This window comes from Musca domestica, unplaced genomic scaffold (assembly GCF_030504385.1).
Source record: "Musca domestica strain aabys unplaced genomic scaffold, Musca_domestica.polishedcontigs.V.1.1 20, whole genome shotgun sequence".
Classification (NCBI taxonomy): Eukaryota; Metazoa; Arthropoda; class Insecta; order Diptera; family Muscidae; genus Musca; species Musca domestica.
In genome coordinates, this window is record NW_026712250.1 from 12,734,175 (window position 1) to 12,750,301 (window position 16,127).

General features: G+C 35.5%; 2 protein-coding genes across 2 annotated transcripts; both read left to right on the plus strand.

The window, feature by feature from the left end:
* Positions 1-3,860: 3,860 nt before the first annotated feature.
* On the plus strand, positions 3,861-4,785 carry LOC105261609 (uncharacterized). Its single transcript, XM_011292819.3, has 3 exons — positions 3,861-4,179; positions 4,238-4,367; positions 4,619-4,785. The coding sequence occupies exons 1-3, from the start codon at positions 4,083-4,085 to the stop codon at positions 4,692-4,694; spliced, it is 303 nt and encodes a 100-aa protein (XP_011291121.2). The 5' UTR covers positions 3,861-4,082; the 3' UTR covers positions 4,695-4,785.
* Positions 4,786-8,992: 4,207 nt separating this feature from the next.
* Positions 8,993-11,293, plus strand: LOC101892766 (uncharacterized). The gene is made up of 3 exons (XM_005175224.4): positions 8,993-9,140; positions 9,218-9,350; positions 10,926-11,293. The coding sequence occupies exons 1-3, from the start codon at positions 9,035-9,037 to the stop codon at positions 10,999-11,001; spliced, it is 315 nt and encodes a 104-aa protein (XP_005175281.2). The 5' UTR covers positions 8,993-9,034; the 3' UTR covers positions 11,002-11,293.
* The last annotated feature ends 4,834 nt before the right edge of the window (positions 11,294-16,127 follow it).

Sequence of the window (16,127 nt, forward strand, 5' to 3'; positions counted from 1 at the left end):
ACACAAAAATAGGTTAAAAACCCCGAAATGTTGATATTTAAGGAGTTATGGCCATTTTAAAATATGCTATTTTTCCTCTTTAAATATCTCAACACAAAAAGAGGTTAAAAACCCCGAAATGTTGATATTTAAGGAGTTATGGCCATTTTAAAATATGCTATTTTTCCTCTTTAAATATCTCAACACAAAAATAGGTTAAAAACCCCGAAATGTTGATATTTAAGGAGTTATGGCCATTTTAAAATATGCTATTTTTCCTCTTTAAATATCTCAACACAAATATGGGCTAAAAACCCCGAAATGTTGATATTTAAGGAGTTATGGCCATTTTAAAATATGCTATTTTTCCTCTTTAAATATCTCAACACAAAAATAGGTTAAAAACCCCGAAATGTTGATATTTAAGGAGTTATGGCCATTTTAAAATATGCTATTTTTCCTCTTTAAATATCTCAACACAAAAATAGGTTAAAAACCCCGAAATGTTGATATTTAAGGAGTTATGGCCATTTTAAAATATGCTATTTTTCCTCTTTGAATATCTCAACACAAAATAGGTTAAAAACCCCGAAATGTTGATATTTAAGGAGTTATGGCCATTTTAAAATATGCTATTTTTCCTCTTTAAATATCTCAACACAAAAAGAGGTTAAAAACCCCGAAATGTTGATATTTAAGGAGTTATGGCCATTTTAAAATATGCTATTTTTCCTCTTTAAATATCTCAACACAAAAATAGGTTAAAAACCCCGAAATGTTGATATTTAAGGAGTTATGGCCATTTTAAAATATGCTATTTTTCCTCTTTAAATATCTCAACACAAAAAGAGGTTAAAAACCCCGAAATGTTGATATTTAAGGAGTTATGGCCATTTTAAAATATGCTATTTTTCCTCTTTAAATATCTCAACACAAAAATAGGTTAAAAACCCCGAAATGTTGATATTTAAGGAGTTATGGCCATTTTAAAATATGCTATTTTTCCTCTTTAAATATCTCAACACAAAAAGAGGTTAAAAACCCCGAAATGTTGATATTTAAGGAGTTATGGCCATTTTAAAATATGCTATTTTTCCTCTTTAAATATCTCAACACAAAAATAGGTTAAAAACCCCGAAATGTTGATATTTAAGGAGTTATGGCCATTTTAAAATATGCTATTTTTCCTCTTTAAATATCTCAACACAAAAAGAGGTTAAAAACCCCGAAATGTTGATATTTAAGGAGTTATGGCCATTTTAAAATATGCTATTTTTCCTCTTTAAATATCTCAACACAAAAATAGGTTAAAAACCCCGAAATGTTGATATTTAAGGATTTATGGCCATTTTAAAATGTGCTATTTTTCCTCTTTAAATATCTCAACACAAAAATAGGTTAAAAACCCCGAAATGTTGATATTTAAGGAGTTATGGCCATTTTAAAATGTGCTATTTTTCCTCTTTAAATATCTCAACACAAAAAGAGGTTAAAAACCCCGAAATGTTGATATTTAAGGAGTTATGGCCATTTTAAAATATGCTATTTTTCCTCTTTAAATATCTCAACACAAAAAGAGGTTAAAAACCCCGAAATGTTGATATTTAAGGAGTTATGGCCATTTTAAAATGTGCTATTTTTCCTCTTTAAATATCTCAACACAAAAATAGGTTAAAAACCCCGAAATGTTGATATTTAAGGAGTTATGGCCATTTTAAAATGTGCTATTTTTCCTCTTTAAATATCTCAACACAAAAATAGGTTAAAAACCCCGAAATGTTGATATTTAAGGAGTTATGGCCATTTTAAAATGTGCTATTTTTCCTCTTTAAATATCTCAACACAAATATTTGCTAAAAACCCCGAAATGTTGATATTTAAGGAGTTATGGCCATTTTAAAATATGCTATTTTTCCTCTTTAAATATCTCAACACAAAAATAGGTTAAAAACCCCGAAATGTTGATATTTAAGGAGTTATGGCCATTTTAAAATGTGCTATTTTTCCTCTTTAAATATCTCAACACAAAAATAGGTTAAAAACCCCGAAATGTTGATATTTAAGGAGTTATGGCCATTTTAAAATGTGCTATTTTTCCTCTTTAAATATCTCAACACAAAAGAGGTTAAAAACCCCGAAATGTTGATATTTAAGGAGTTATGGCCATTTTAAAATATGCTATTTTTCCTCTTTAAATATCTCAACACAAAAAGAGGTTAAAAACCCCGAAATGTTGATATTTAAGGAGTTATGGCCATTTTAAAATATGCTATTTTTCCTCTTTAAATATCTCAACACAAATATGGGCTAAAAACCCCGAAATGTTGATATTAAGGAGTTATGGCCATTTTAAAATATGCTATTTTTCCTCTTTAAATATCTCAACACAAAAATGGGTTAAAAATCCAGAAATGTTGATATTTAAGGAGTTATGGCCATTTTAAAATATGCTATTTTTCCTCTTTAAATATCTCAACACAAAAAGAGGTTAAAAACCCCGAAATGTTGATATTTAAGGAGTTATGGCCATTTTAAAATATGCTATTTTTCCTCTTTAAATATCTCAACACAAAAAGAGGTTAAAAACCCCGAAATGTTGATATTTAAGGAGTTATGGCCATTTTAAAATATGCTATTTTTCCTCTTTAAATATCTCAACACAAAAATAGGTTAAAAACCCCGAAATGTTGATATTTAAGGAGTTATGGCCATTTTAAAATGTGCTATTTTTCCTCTTTAAATATCTCAACACAAAAAGAGGTTAAAAACCCCGAAATGTTGATATTTAAGGAGTTATGGCCATTTTAAAATGTGCTATTTTTCCTCTTTAAATATCTCAACACAAAAATGGGTTAAAAATCCAGAAATGTTGATATTTAAGGAGTTATGGCCATTTTAAAATATGCTATTTTTCCTCTTTAAATATCTCAACACAAAAAGAGGTTAAAAACCCCGAAATGTTGATATTTAAGGAGTTATGGCCATTTTAAAATATGCTATTTTTCCTCTTTAAATATCTCAACACAAAAATAGGTTAAAAACCCCGAAATGTTGATATTTAAGGAGTTATGGCCATTTTAAAATATGCTATTTTTCCTCTTTAAATATCTCAACACAAAAATATTTTAAAAACCCCGAAATGTTGATATTTAAGGAGTTATGGCCATTTTAAAAAATGCTATTTTTCCTCTTTAAATATCTCAACACAAATATGGGCTAAAAACCCCGAAATGTTGATATTTAAGGAGTTATGGCCATTTTAAAATATGCTATTTTTCCTCTTTAAATATCTCAACACAAAAATAGGTTAAAAACCCCGAAATGTTGATATTTAAGGAGTTATGGCCATTTTAAAATATGCTATTTTTCCTCTTTAAATATCTCAACACAAAAATATTTTAAAAACCCCGAAATGTTGATATTTAAGGAGTTATGGCCATTTTAAAATATGCTATTTTTCCTCTTTAAATATCTCAACACAAAAATGGGTTAAAAATCCAGAAATGTTGATACTTAAGGAGTTATGGCCATTTTAAAATATGCTATTTTTCCTCTTTAAATATCTCAACACAAAAAACCCCGAAATGTTGATATTTAAGGAGTTATGGCCATTTTAAAATATGCTATTTTTCCTCTTTAAATATCTCAACACAAAAATATTTTAAAAACCCCGAAATGTTGATATTTAAGGAGTTATGGCCATTTTAAAATATGCTATTTTTCCTCTTTAAATATCTCAACCCAAAAATGGGTTAAAAACCCCGAAATGTTGCAGTCACCCTGATGAAATTTAGTTCACAGTTGTGTATTAAGGGCACAAATACAAACACACACACACACCATTTTTATTAAATCAAAATGTAAACAATTACTACCTTGCCCAACAATTGTTGTGAATTTTTTTAATTGTTTATTGTTTTGTAGGCTCCAGGTATTATGGGGATTACTAAATTGTGATGGCTGGGCGAAAGTGTTGGCGGAAAACGATCCGACCTCCTTTTCCAGCTACTGCCAATATAAAACGGCAGCAGAAATTTTATTAATTCATTGCAATTTTGTAAAGTCTGCAGTTTGACACAACAATTAAAAAGGCAGCGGAAAATATGTTTTCCAGATACTTTCTCATTGGTCTGGGACTCCTGGCATGTCTGGCAATGGTTGCAACGCAGGCAACTTATCTGGGGAATCGCAGACATCCCAGTGAGTATTTTCAAAAAATTAAAAAAAAAAAAAAAAATTAAAAAAAATTCCTTCTTAGCTCTGCCTGGCCATTGTTTTTACGAAGAATACAATTTGACGATTAAAGTTAATCAAACTTCATATCCTCGCAATGTCAACAATTGCTTCAAGGTTTTTTGCCGCGACGATTTTGTCCTGAGGCTAAATCAGTAAGTTGGCTAAATCTAAGGGTGGAAATACATAAAGCGCATATTTGGCTGGCTTAAGTCATCGGCTGGCTGGCTTCTTCGTAGATGAACAAAGTAGTTTTAGGTTGACTTCGTTCGATTTTGGCCCTAGGCTCCTTTGTTCATTTCCGAAAAAGCCAGCCAGCGTTAAGCGCTTTATGTATTCCCACCTTAAGGTAATTTTTGTTTTGGAATCTAATTCGAAAAAAATTTTTGCTGTTCCACATTTACAGCTGTCCTCGCCGGGCCAATCCTTGTCGCCGAACTGATTTATCCAAACCCTTTCCGCAGTGTTGTGTTTGTATTTAATTAGACAAAACTCTGTACTACAAATAAACAATGATCAGCTGTTTCAAGCCATTTGTCTGCCATAGTAGAAGAATACAGGTAGATGCAGCAGAGCTTGGGAATATTGATAAGTCGAAAAAAAAATTTAATGTTTTTTTTTTTTTTGGGAAGGCTTGGGAAAATTGAAAAGTAAAAAAAAAATTTTAAGGTTTCTTCAAAAATAAGTAGATTTCTATACATTTTCCTATACGACGCCAATCGGAGCATGATATGAAGTGCATTTGTATACCCTCCACCATAGTATGGAGGGGGTATTTTAAGTTTGTCATTCCGTTTGTAACACCTCGAAATATACATTTTAGACCCCACAATATATATATATACTCCTGATCAGCATAAAATTCTATGTCGATTAAGCGATGTCCGTCCGACGGTTCGTCTATGAAAATCACTCTAGCTACCGAACGAATTGAAGTAGATTGATAATATTTTACTCAAATGTATACTATGACTGCAGGACTTTTGGTATTGAAAATGGGATATGTAGGTCCACGTTTTGGTATAGCCACAATATAACTATACCTCCGGATACTCGGTATTTTGATTATTTTAGCGACATTATTCACCGGAATTCTCTCAAATTTGGTATTTGAAATTTGTAATGGATACTACACCCAAAAACAGAAAATTGTCTGTGCAGGTCGACGTGTTCCTATAGCTCCCATATAACGGTTCGCCCCGATTTTCGGTATTTTGATGATTTTTGCGAAAATATTCCCTGGAATTGTTTCGAATTCGGTATTTGAAGTTCGTAATGGATACTACAGCCTAAGAAAGAAAATTGTCTGGGCACGACCACGTCGTCGTATAGCCACCATATAACGATACCTCCGGATATTCGGTATTTTGATGATTTTAGCGACAATATTCACCGGAATTGTTTCAAATTTGGTATTTGAAGTTCGAAATGGATGCTACAGCCTAAGGCAAAAAATTGTCTGGGCACGTCCACGTCTTCGTATAGCCCCCATATAGCGGTACCTTCCGATATTCGGTATTTTGATGATTTTTGCGAAAATATTCATCGGAATGATTTCGAATTTGGTATTTGAAGGCCAAAATGGACACTACAGCCTATGACAGAAAATTGTCTGGGCAGGTTCACGTGTTCCTATAGCCTCCATATAACAGTACCTCCCGATATTCGGTATTTTGATGATTTTAGCGACATTATTCACCGGAATTCTTTTAAATTTGGTATTCGAAGTTCGTAATTTATACTGTAGCTTTCTGCATAAAATTGTCCCTGTATGTTCACGTCTTCGTATAGCCCCCATATAACGGTACCTACCGATATTCGGTATTTTCGTGATTTTAGCGACATTGTTCACCGGAATTCTCTCAAACTTGGTATTTGAAATTTGTAATGGATACTACACCCAAAAACAGAAAATTGTCTGGGCAGATCCACGTCGTCGTATAGCCCCCATAAAACGGTACCTTCGGATATTCGGTATTTCGATGATTTTAGCGACATTATTTACCGGAATTCTCTCAAATTTGGTATTTCAAATTTGTAATGGATACTACATCCTAAGACAGAAAATTGTCCGTGCAGGTTCACGTCTTCGTATAGCCCTCATATAATGGTTCCTCCGGATATTCGGTATTTTGATGATTTTAGCGACATTATTTTTTCCGGAATTGTTCCAAAATTAATATTCAAAGTTCGTAATAGATACTACAGCCTAAGACAGAAAATTGTCTGGTCAGGTCCACGCCGTCGTATAGCCCCCATATAATGGTACCTCCTGATATTCGATATTTTGATGATTTTAGCGACATTATTCATCGGAATGATTTCAATTTTGGTATTTGAAGGCCGAAATGGATGCTACAGCCTAAGACAGAAAATTATCTGGGCACGACCACGTCGTCGTATAGCCCCCATATAACGGTACCTCCTGATATTCGGTATTTTGATGATTTTAACGAGATTATTTACCGGAATTGTTTTAAATTTGTTATTTGAAAGTCAAAATGGATACTACAGCCTAAGACAGAAAATTGTCTGGGCACGTCACGTCTTCGTGTAGCCCCCACACAATGGTACCTCCCGATATTCGGTATTTTGATGATTTTAGCGACATTATTTACCGGAATTCTCTCAAATTTGGTATTTGAAGTTCGAAATGGTTGCTACAGCCTAAGGCAAAAAATTGTCTGGGCAGGTCCACGTCTTCGTTTAGACCCCATATAAGGGTACCTCCCAATATTCGGTATTTTGATGATTTTTGTGAAAATATTCACCGGAATTGTTTCAAATTTGGTATTTGCAGTTCGTAATGGACGCTACAGCCTAAGACAGAAAATTGCCTGTGCAGATTCACGTCGTCGTATAGCCCCCATATAACCTCCCGATATTCGGTATTTTGATGATTTTAGCGACATTATTCACCGGAACTGATTCAAATTTGGTAGTTGAAGTTCGAAATGGATGTTACAGCCTGAGACAGAAAATTGTCTGGGCAGGTTCACGTCTTCGTATAGCCACCATATAACGATACCTCCCGATTTCGGGATAATTGTGCCCCAAATAACCAATATCAGTTCTAATGCCCTTAATTTTGGTACATCCCATCGAATTCAGAAGTAGAAGCAAGTACATCAAATTTGAAGAAAATCTGTTCAGATATAGCTATAGCTCCAATATATAGGTTTCTTCCGATTTGGGGTTGTAAGTCCCTCACATGCGTAATATGCACTCCACAAGAATGATATTTGAAACCGTCATAGGCTGCCCGAATGTTGCTTTTGCGGTATTTTGTCCCATTCCCCGCGAAGCTCTTGCTTGAGGTGATCGACACTTTGGTATTTTTTCAGTGCGCCAACCTTGCTTTCCAAAATTCAGAGCTCCAGACACAACGGAGTCCAACGGATTGGTATACAGAGATTTTTGTGACCATTGTGGGGTGGAAATGATGGGAGGAACCTCATTTAGTAACCATTCTTGGCTGGCGCGTGCTGAGTGCGATGGTGCTGAGTCCTGGCCTGCGGCCAAAATTTTTGCGTGCCCAAGGCATGAACTACACCCTCCAAAATATTTTCGCAATAATATTTATTTTAATTCCGCGGTCGATTAATACGAGCGAAGAACGGCCATCCGCTGTTATGGTGACCCACACCATCACCATGGCCAGCGCTTGAGTTCTGGTGGCCGGCCAACCAAGGTGCATATTTTCAGCTGACCTCTTGGCAGGTAAACACGATAATTGTGTTGTTGTTTACAAACTGCCGGACAACGAATGTTTTCTCATCGGAGACAACCAAATTCGGCAGTTCACCACTTTCGGCCAAGTGAGGCAACTCTTAACCTCTTTTGAGTCTATTTTCCTCCCGTTTGCAGTGTAAGTTCTTGCACTTTTTGGAATTTCAATGGCTTTGCGCCGAGCTCATTTTTCAATATTTGCCGAATGCGATATTGCGATATGTTCGGCACACGATCCATTTTTCGGCCACTGCGATGCGGGTTTCGATCAAATCGCTTCTTTCGCTTTTCGAACCATTTCTTCCGTCCAATTCTTTGACTTCGTCGAGCTACGAGACACGAGATTTATTCACATTTAAATGCTGCAGTGCCCTAACGATAGCCACTTGTGGTTGCTTTTCCAGCCAAATATAAAGAAATCGCACTATCCCGCTTGAATTCCATCACGAATAACTTCTGTTCTGGAAAATTCTCAACAAAATGCTTTTGTAGGCTTGTAAACAATATATGGAGCTGTCACTGGAATAATTTGGAACAGCTGTCGGACGAGTGGCTTAGAAATGACAGCAGTCTGAAGTTGATTTACAGTTTTTTTTTTTTTCATCTCAGTATAAGAAGGAGTAGGAGTTTTATTCCGAATCTGTAATATTTTTTATTAGTCTTAGGTCAGATTTGGCCAATTGGCCAACTGCTTCGGAACCTCCCCCCCCATAAAGGGTCTACAGTTAAAATAATTATAACTCAAGGCTCTATCGGCAAAACCGACTGATACTATTTTAAAAGTTCTCAAGTTCTCCCCACCAAAAAAAAAACTTTGTTAACTAGTGTAAAACTTTCGGAACTTATATTACTCTCAAATACCTGAAATGAGCACTCTAACTTTTCTTCTAAATACCAAACCGGATTGACTTTGTTTCGATTATTGTTTTTTTTTTTGTTTTTTGCAATAAGACATTGGTAAAATAATCTGTCCGAACAATAACAACCACAACAACACCAACAAAAAAACCAAGAATAATACAATTTCAAAAATTCCGTCATCGTAGAACATAAAACCAAAGTTTGCTCATGACAGGCGTATCAGTTCTCAACAATGTCTTCTAATCGTCGGTGGTGCATCGCTATCGTATTCCTTGCCATGATGATGGCCATGGTGGCATCTCAGGGTGCCATCTTAAGAGGGAACAAGAAACATCCCAGTAAGTGTGGGGGGGGGGAAATATTTAAAAAAAAAGAAAATTCTGAAATTAATAATTTGTTTCGATTATTTTTGCAGCATTGGACTATCACTGCTATGACGATGACCATGAACTGACCATTAAAGTCAACGAAACCTATTTCTCCGATGGCAGTGAGAAGAAATGCCTCAGTGTCTATTGTCGTGATGATTATGTTATACGTATCAATGGGTAAGTAAGCCAAAGGGGGGGGGGGGTCTAGGAATTTGATATTTGTGGAAATTAGGGGATTTGAAAATGACAAAATCATCAAAATACCGAAAATCGGAAGGTATGGTAATATGGGGGCTATACGAAGACGTGGATCTGCAGAGACAATTTTCAGGCACAGACTGTAATACCCATTACAAACTTCGAATACGAAATTTGAAACAATTCCAGTGAATGATGGCGCTGAAATCATAAAAATACCGAATATCGGGAGGTACCCTTATATTGAGGCTATACGAAGACATTGACCTACATAAACAATTTTCCGTCACAGGCTACAGTACCCATTAAGATCTTCAAACACGAAATTTGAAACAATTCCGGTCAATAATGTCGCTGTAATCATCAAAATACCGAATATCGGGAGGTACCCTTATATGGGGGCTATACGAAGACGTGGACCTGCAAAGACAATTTTTTGTCATAGGCTGTATTATCCATTACGAACTTCAAATACCAAATTTGAAACAATTCCAGTGAATAGTGTCGGTGATATCAGCAAAATACCGAATATAGGGAGGTACCCTTATATGGAGGCTATACGAAAACATGGACCTACATAAACAATTTTCCGTCACAGGCTACAGCACCCATTAAGATCTTCAAACACGAAATTTGAGATAATTCCGATGAACAGCATCGGTGATATCAGCAAAATACCGAATATAGGTAGGTACCCTTATATGGAGGCTATACGAAGACGTGGATCTGCAGAGACAATTTTCTGTCACAGGCTGTAGTACCTATTAGGAACTTCAAGTACAAAATTTGAAACAATTCGGGTAAATAAAGGCGCTAAAATCATCAAAATACCGAATATAGGGGGGTACCCTTATATGGAGGCTATACGAGGACGTGGACCTGCATAGACAATTTTTTGAAACAGGCTGTGGTGCTCCTTAGGAATTTCAAATACCAAATTTGACGCAATTCCGGTGAATAATGTCGCTAAAAACATCAAAATACCGAATATCGGGAGGTACCGTTATATGGGGGCTATACGAAGACGTGGATATGCAGAGACAATTTTCTGACATAGGCTGTAGTACCCATTAGGAACTTTAAATACCAAATTTGAAACAGATCCGGTGAATAATGTCACTTAAATCACCAAAATACTGGAAATAGGAAGGTACTGTTATATGGGGGCTATACAAAGACGTGGACCTCCATAGCCAATTTTTTGCCAGAGGCTCTAGTGCCCATTAGAAATTTCAAATACGAAATTTGAAACAATTCCGGTGAATAGTGGCGCTGAAATCATCAAAATACCGAATATAGTTAGGTACAGTCATATGGGGAGCTATAACTAAACGTCGACCTATATAGCCCATTTTCAAAACCAAAACACCCTGCAGACGAAACACACATTTGAGTAAAATTTTATCAACCTACTTCCATTCGCTTGGAAGCTAGAGTGATTTCTTTAACAGCTAAAGCGTTTCGCGCTTCTTCAAACGTTTTCATTGTGTTTCTGCTGCCTTAACTTCAAGTTGGACGATAAATTGAACGTTTTTGTTTTGCTTCTCTTTTCAGCTGTCAACGTAGCAGTAAAATTTGTGAACCCGACTATACCAAACCCTATCCCGAGTGCTGTGTAACGTCATGTTAAAGTTCGTTAAAAATTTTCTGCTTATTATTGCAAGTGCCGTTGTCGGGGTTTACACACAGGAAATTTTACGAAAAAAAAACGGAAGAGGATGAATGAGAAGGAAAATCAAGTGACTCCATGGCACAATAAAAAGCAGCTGATTTTTCGATAACCTGATATTATCCGTGATTATTGCGCCATAATTCCCTACCCTAATTCGACATCCGGAACTTTCCCTGTGTGTGAATTTCGTAAATGGTCAGCAGTTTTGAAGTGATTTACCAATAAATAATGCATATATAATACACCCTTTACGAAATGCCAGAACTTTTTCCTAAATATACAAAATATTGCATAACCAAGTGGTTAGATGATATTTAGGGTGGAAATACATAAAACGCATATTTGGCTGGCTTAAGTCATTGGCTGGCTTCTTCGGAAATAAACAAAGGAGCCTAGGGCTAAAATCGAACTAAGTCAACCTAAAACTTCTTTCTTCCTCTACGAAGAAGCCAACCGATGACTTAAGCCAGCCAAATATGCGCTTTATGTATTTCCACCATTATTCCATGGAACTATTAATTCATGGTCATGGCGGAATTAAGAGGGTAAAGTCATGCAATCATATATTTACAATTTTTTTCAAATTCATTGTATACTCACAAATCAGAGATGGGAACCTCTTTTCACCTGCAGTGACATTTGACAAGGTAAATTCCAGGTAATTTTCAGAGATGTCTTTGCTTATTTGAAATGACTGAACCTTCGTAAATTTGACCATTTTCATGTTAATCTCATTTCAAGAAATAATTTTCACTTCAAATTCAATACAAATTTCACGGTATAGAATAACAAGTTCCCATCTCTGATCTTTTACACAGAATGCGATGAAAAAAAACTGCCACCAAATTCAGACTGCTGTCATTTTTAAGCCACTCGTCTGACAGCTGTTAGAATTATTCCAGTGACAGCTCCATATATTGTTTACAAGCCTACAAAAGCATTTTGGTGAGAATTTTCCAGAACAGAAGTTATTCGTAATGGAATTCAAGCGGGATAGGGTGATTTCTTTATATTTGGCTGGAAAACCAACTATCGTTAGGGCACTCCAGCATTTAAATGTGAATAAATCTTTTAGGTCTCATACCATCGCTCGCTACTGGTAGCGTAGCCCGACGAAGTCAAGGAAGTGGACGGAAGAAAGCAGCAACATCAGCAGAAATGGTTCGAAAAGCGAAAGAAGCGAATTGATCGAAACCTGCGTCGCTGTGGCCGAAAAATGGCTCGTGAGCTGAACATATCGCAATATCGAATTCGGCAAATATTGAAAAATGAGCTCGGGGTAAAGCCATTGAAATTTCAAAAAGTGCAAGAACTTACACCGCAACGGAAACAGAACAGAAAATGGACTCGCATTCGGCAAATATTGAAAAATGAGCTCGGGCTAAAGCCATTGAAATTTCAAAGAGTGCAAGAACTTACACCGCAACAGAGAGAAAATGGACTCAAAAGAGGTAAAAAGTTGCTTCGCTTGGCGAAAGTGGTGAACTGGCGAATTAGGTTTTCTCCGATGAGAAAACATTCGTTGTCCGGCAGTTTGTAAACAAACCAAATGATCGTGTTTACTTGTCAATAAGGTCAGCTGAAAATGTGCACCATCGGTTGGCCAGCCACCAGAACTAAAGCGACGGTCATGGTCATGGTGTGGTGTGGGTCGTCATAACAGCCGATGGTCGCTTTACGCTCGTATTTATCGACCGTGGCATCAGAATAAATACCGAATATTATTGCGAAAATATGCTGGAGGTTGTAGTAAAGCCTTGGCCACCCAAATATACATATTGGCCGCAGACCTTGGACATTCCAACAGGACTCAGCACCATCATCGCACTCAGCACGCGCCCAAGAATTGTTACAAAATTAAGGTTCCCCGCTTCATTTCCAGCGCACAATGGCCACCAAAATCTCCAGATACCAATCAGATGGATTCCGTTGTGTCTGGAGTATTTTGGAAAGCAAGGTTGGCGCACTAAAAAATACCAAAGTGTCGATCACCTCAAGCAAGCACTACGCCTGAAATGGGCCAAAATACCACAGAGCAACATTCGGGCAGCGTGTGATGGTTTCATTGGCCGTTTCAAGGCCATAATTCGTGCCAAAGGTGACCAATTCGAACAAATCTAAACTTATTCTAAAATTTGATGCTATTTCCGACATTTTTGGCTTTCGTTCAATAAAATTTGAAAAAAAAAAAAAACAAGTAAAAAAAATTGTAAGTTCGGCCGAACATTGAATACCCTCCACCATTTGGTACCAAATTGGCAATTTTCAAAAAAAAAATGAAATCCGTTTAAAATTCTGTTAAAATCTTAAAAATACCGAATGTCGCTGTATGTTAGGGTCTATACGACGACGTGGACCTGCATAGGCAACTTTTGTCATAAGCTATTACAATATTCAAATGCGAAACTTGAAAAAAAAAAAAATCTGTATAGGGTAAGTGTACCAGTAGTCGGCACTTTTAGGATTTTCGCGTTTTTAATCGCTCACCATTCTGAGTGGAACATTTCAATTATTACAAAGTTAATTTATTCAGATTCGAAATTTTGTATAGTTTTTGCAATAATAAATTAAGTTTTATTAACTTTTTATTAAATTTCATAAATTTGTAGTTTTATTAAAACAATGCTTTTTTGCCAGTAGTCGGCACCACTTGCCAAATGTCGGTATGGCATTTTCAACGGTCGCCATACCCATTTTTTTGTAAGAATAATTAATAATAATAATAAATTAATTCATTAAAATATAATATTTTTGTTTAGTAAAACTGATTCGACGTCTTTATTGTACTTTTCTTAAGAATATGAATTGTTGAGGACCTTCACAGACAAAAATTTAATTTTTATAAGAATAATTCATATTTTTTTAGCGAAATTGTGCACAAAGACAGCTGACAATATATTTGAAGTAAACAAAATATACTTAGTTATAATAGTTTCATTTATTTGGGCTTAAAAATAAAAAGTGCCGACTACTGGGACATGCCGAACTTAGGCACACTTACCCTATAATGTAGCTAAAATCATCGAAATACCGAATATAGGAAGGTACCATGGGGGTTATAAAACGTGGACCTGTCCAGACAATTTTCTGTCATAGGCTGTAGTATCCATTGCGAACTTTAAATACAAAATTCGAAATAATTCCAGTAAATAAATTATCAAAATACCGAATATCGGGAGGTATCGTTATATGGGGGCTATACGAAGACGTTGACCTGCACAGACAATTTTCTGTCTTAGGCTGTAGCATCCATTTCGGCCTTCAAATACCAATTTTGAACCAATTCCGGTAAATAATATCGCTAAAATCATCAAAATACCGAATATCGGGAGGTACCGTTATATGGGGGCTATACGAAAACGTGGACCTACATGGCCCATTTTCAATACTAAAAGTCCAGCAGACATAATTTACATTTGAGTGAAATTTTATCAATCTACTTCAATTTGTTCGGAAGCTAGAGTGATTTTCACAGACGGACAGACGGCCGGACATCGCTAAATCGACATAGAATTTTATGCTGATCAGGAATATACATATATACTTTATGGGGTCTAAATTGTATATTTCGAGGTGTTACAAACGGAATGACAAACTTAATATACCCTCCATACTATGGTGGAGGGTATAAAAATGTAAAAATTATGGAGAAAATCGCTTCAGATATGGCTATAGCTCCCATAGATATGTTTCATCCGATTTGGGGTGTTTAAGTCCCTCACATGCGTAATATGCATTCGACAAAAATGATATTTGGTACCAGATATCTTATAGAGCTAGGAAATGCCTTTGCCAAATTTTATCGAGATCGGTTAAGATTTAGATATAGCTCCCATATATACATATATCTTCAACCGATTTCGTCCTAATTGTGCAGCAAATGGCCAATATAAGTCGAAATGATCTGAATTTTGGTACATCCAACCGTATTTAGTCTAGAAGCAAGTAAATCAAATTCGGAAAAAATCGGTTCAGATATAGCTATTGCTCCTATATATATGTTTCATCCGATTTGGGGTTTTAAGTGCCTCACATGCGTAATATGCATTCGACAACAATGATCTTTGGTACCAGATATTTTATAGAGCTCGGTAATACATTTGCCAAATATTATTGAGGTCGGATAAGATTTGGATATAGCTCCCCTATATATATATATATATATATATATATATTTATATATATATATATATATATATATATATATATATATATATATATATATATATATATATATATATATATATATATATATATATATATATATATATATCTTCAACCGATTTCGTCCTAATTGTGCCCCAAATGGCCAATATAAGTCGAAATGATCTGAATTTTGGCACATCCAACCGAATTCAGTCTAGAAGCAAGTAAATCAAATTCGGAGAAAATCGGTTCAGATATAGCTATGACACCCATATATACATACGTTTCATCCGATTTGGGGTATTAAGTCCCTCCCATGCGTAATATGCATTCGACAACAATGATATTTGGTACCAAATATTTTATAGAGCTCGGAAATACCTTTGCCAAATATTATTGAGGTCGGATAAGATTTGGATATAGCTCTATAGACCTATATATATCCTTAATCCGATTTCAGGTATATTGTGCAAATAATAGCTAATATCAAATGGTGTGAATTTCGGGACGTATGTTTCCAATCTATAGCAATGTTATTTGGTATAAAACAAAAAAAATATCTCCGTCAAATTTTGTGAAAATCGATTCAGAATTGGATATGCCTCCAACATATATTAGTTGCCTCTGAAGCCAAACTAGAACTGCTCTAAATCCAAATCTTGATAGGTGGTATGATCTACTTGAAATAAATTCGGGATTGTTACGGGAGCTCTACTAAATATGCATGGTGGTGTAGGTTATTATTTAGTCGGCTCCGCTCGACTTTTCCTTACTGGTTTTTATACCCTCCACCAAAGTATACCTCCCCATATTCGGTATTTTGATGATTTTAGCGACATTATTTACCGGAATTGTTTCAATTTTGGTATTTAAAGTTCGCAATGGATACTACATCCTAAGACCAAAAATGAGCCATGTAGGTCCACGCCTTCGTATAG

What these genes read in the sequence shown, in the direction of transcription:
- LOC105261609 (XM_011292819.3), top strand. Translation starts at nt 4,083, where the DNA reads ATGTTTTCCAGATACTTTCTCATTGGTCTGGGACTCCTGGCATGTCTG. An exon ending in GGGGAATCGCAGACATCCCA is followed by an intron (nt 4,180 to 4,237) that starts GTGAGTATTTTC and finishes ATTCCTTCTTAG; the next exon opens with CTCTGCCTGGCCATTGTTTT. An exon ending in TTTGTCCTGAGGCTAAATCA is followed by an intron (nt 4,368 to 4,618) that starts GTAAGTTGGCTA and finishes CCACATTTACAG; the next exon opens with CTGTCCTCGCCGGGCCAATC.
- LOC101892766 (XM_005175224.4), top strand. Translation starts at nt 9,035, where the DNA reads ATGTCTTCTAATCGTCGGTGGTGCATCGCTATCGTATTCCTTGCCATG. An exon ending in AGGGAACAAGAAACATCCCA is followed by an intron (nt 9,141 to 9,217) that starts GTAAGTGTGGGG and finishes TTATTTTTGCAG; the next exon opens with CATTGGACTATCACTGCTAT. An exon ending in TATGTTATACGTATCAATGG is followed by an intron (nt 9,351 to 10,925) that starts GTAAGTAAGCCA and finishes TTCTCTTTTCAG; the next exon opens with CTGTCAACGTAGCAGTAAAA.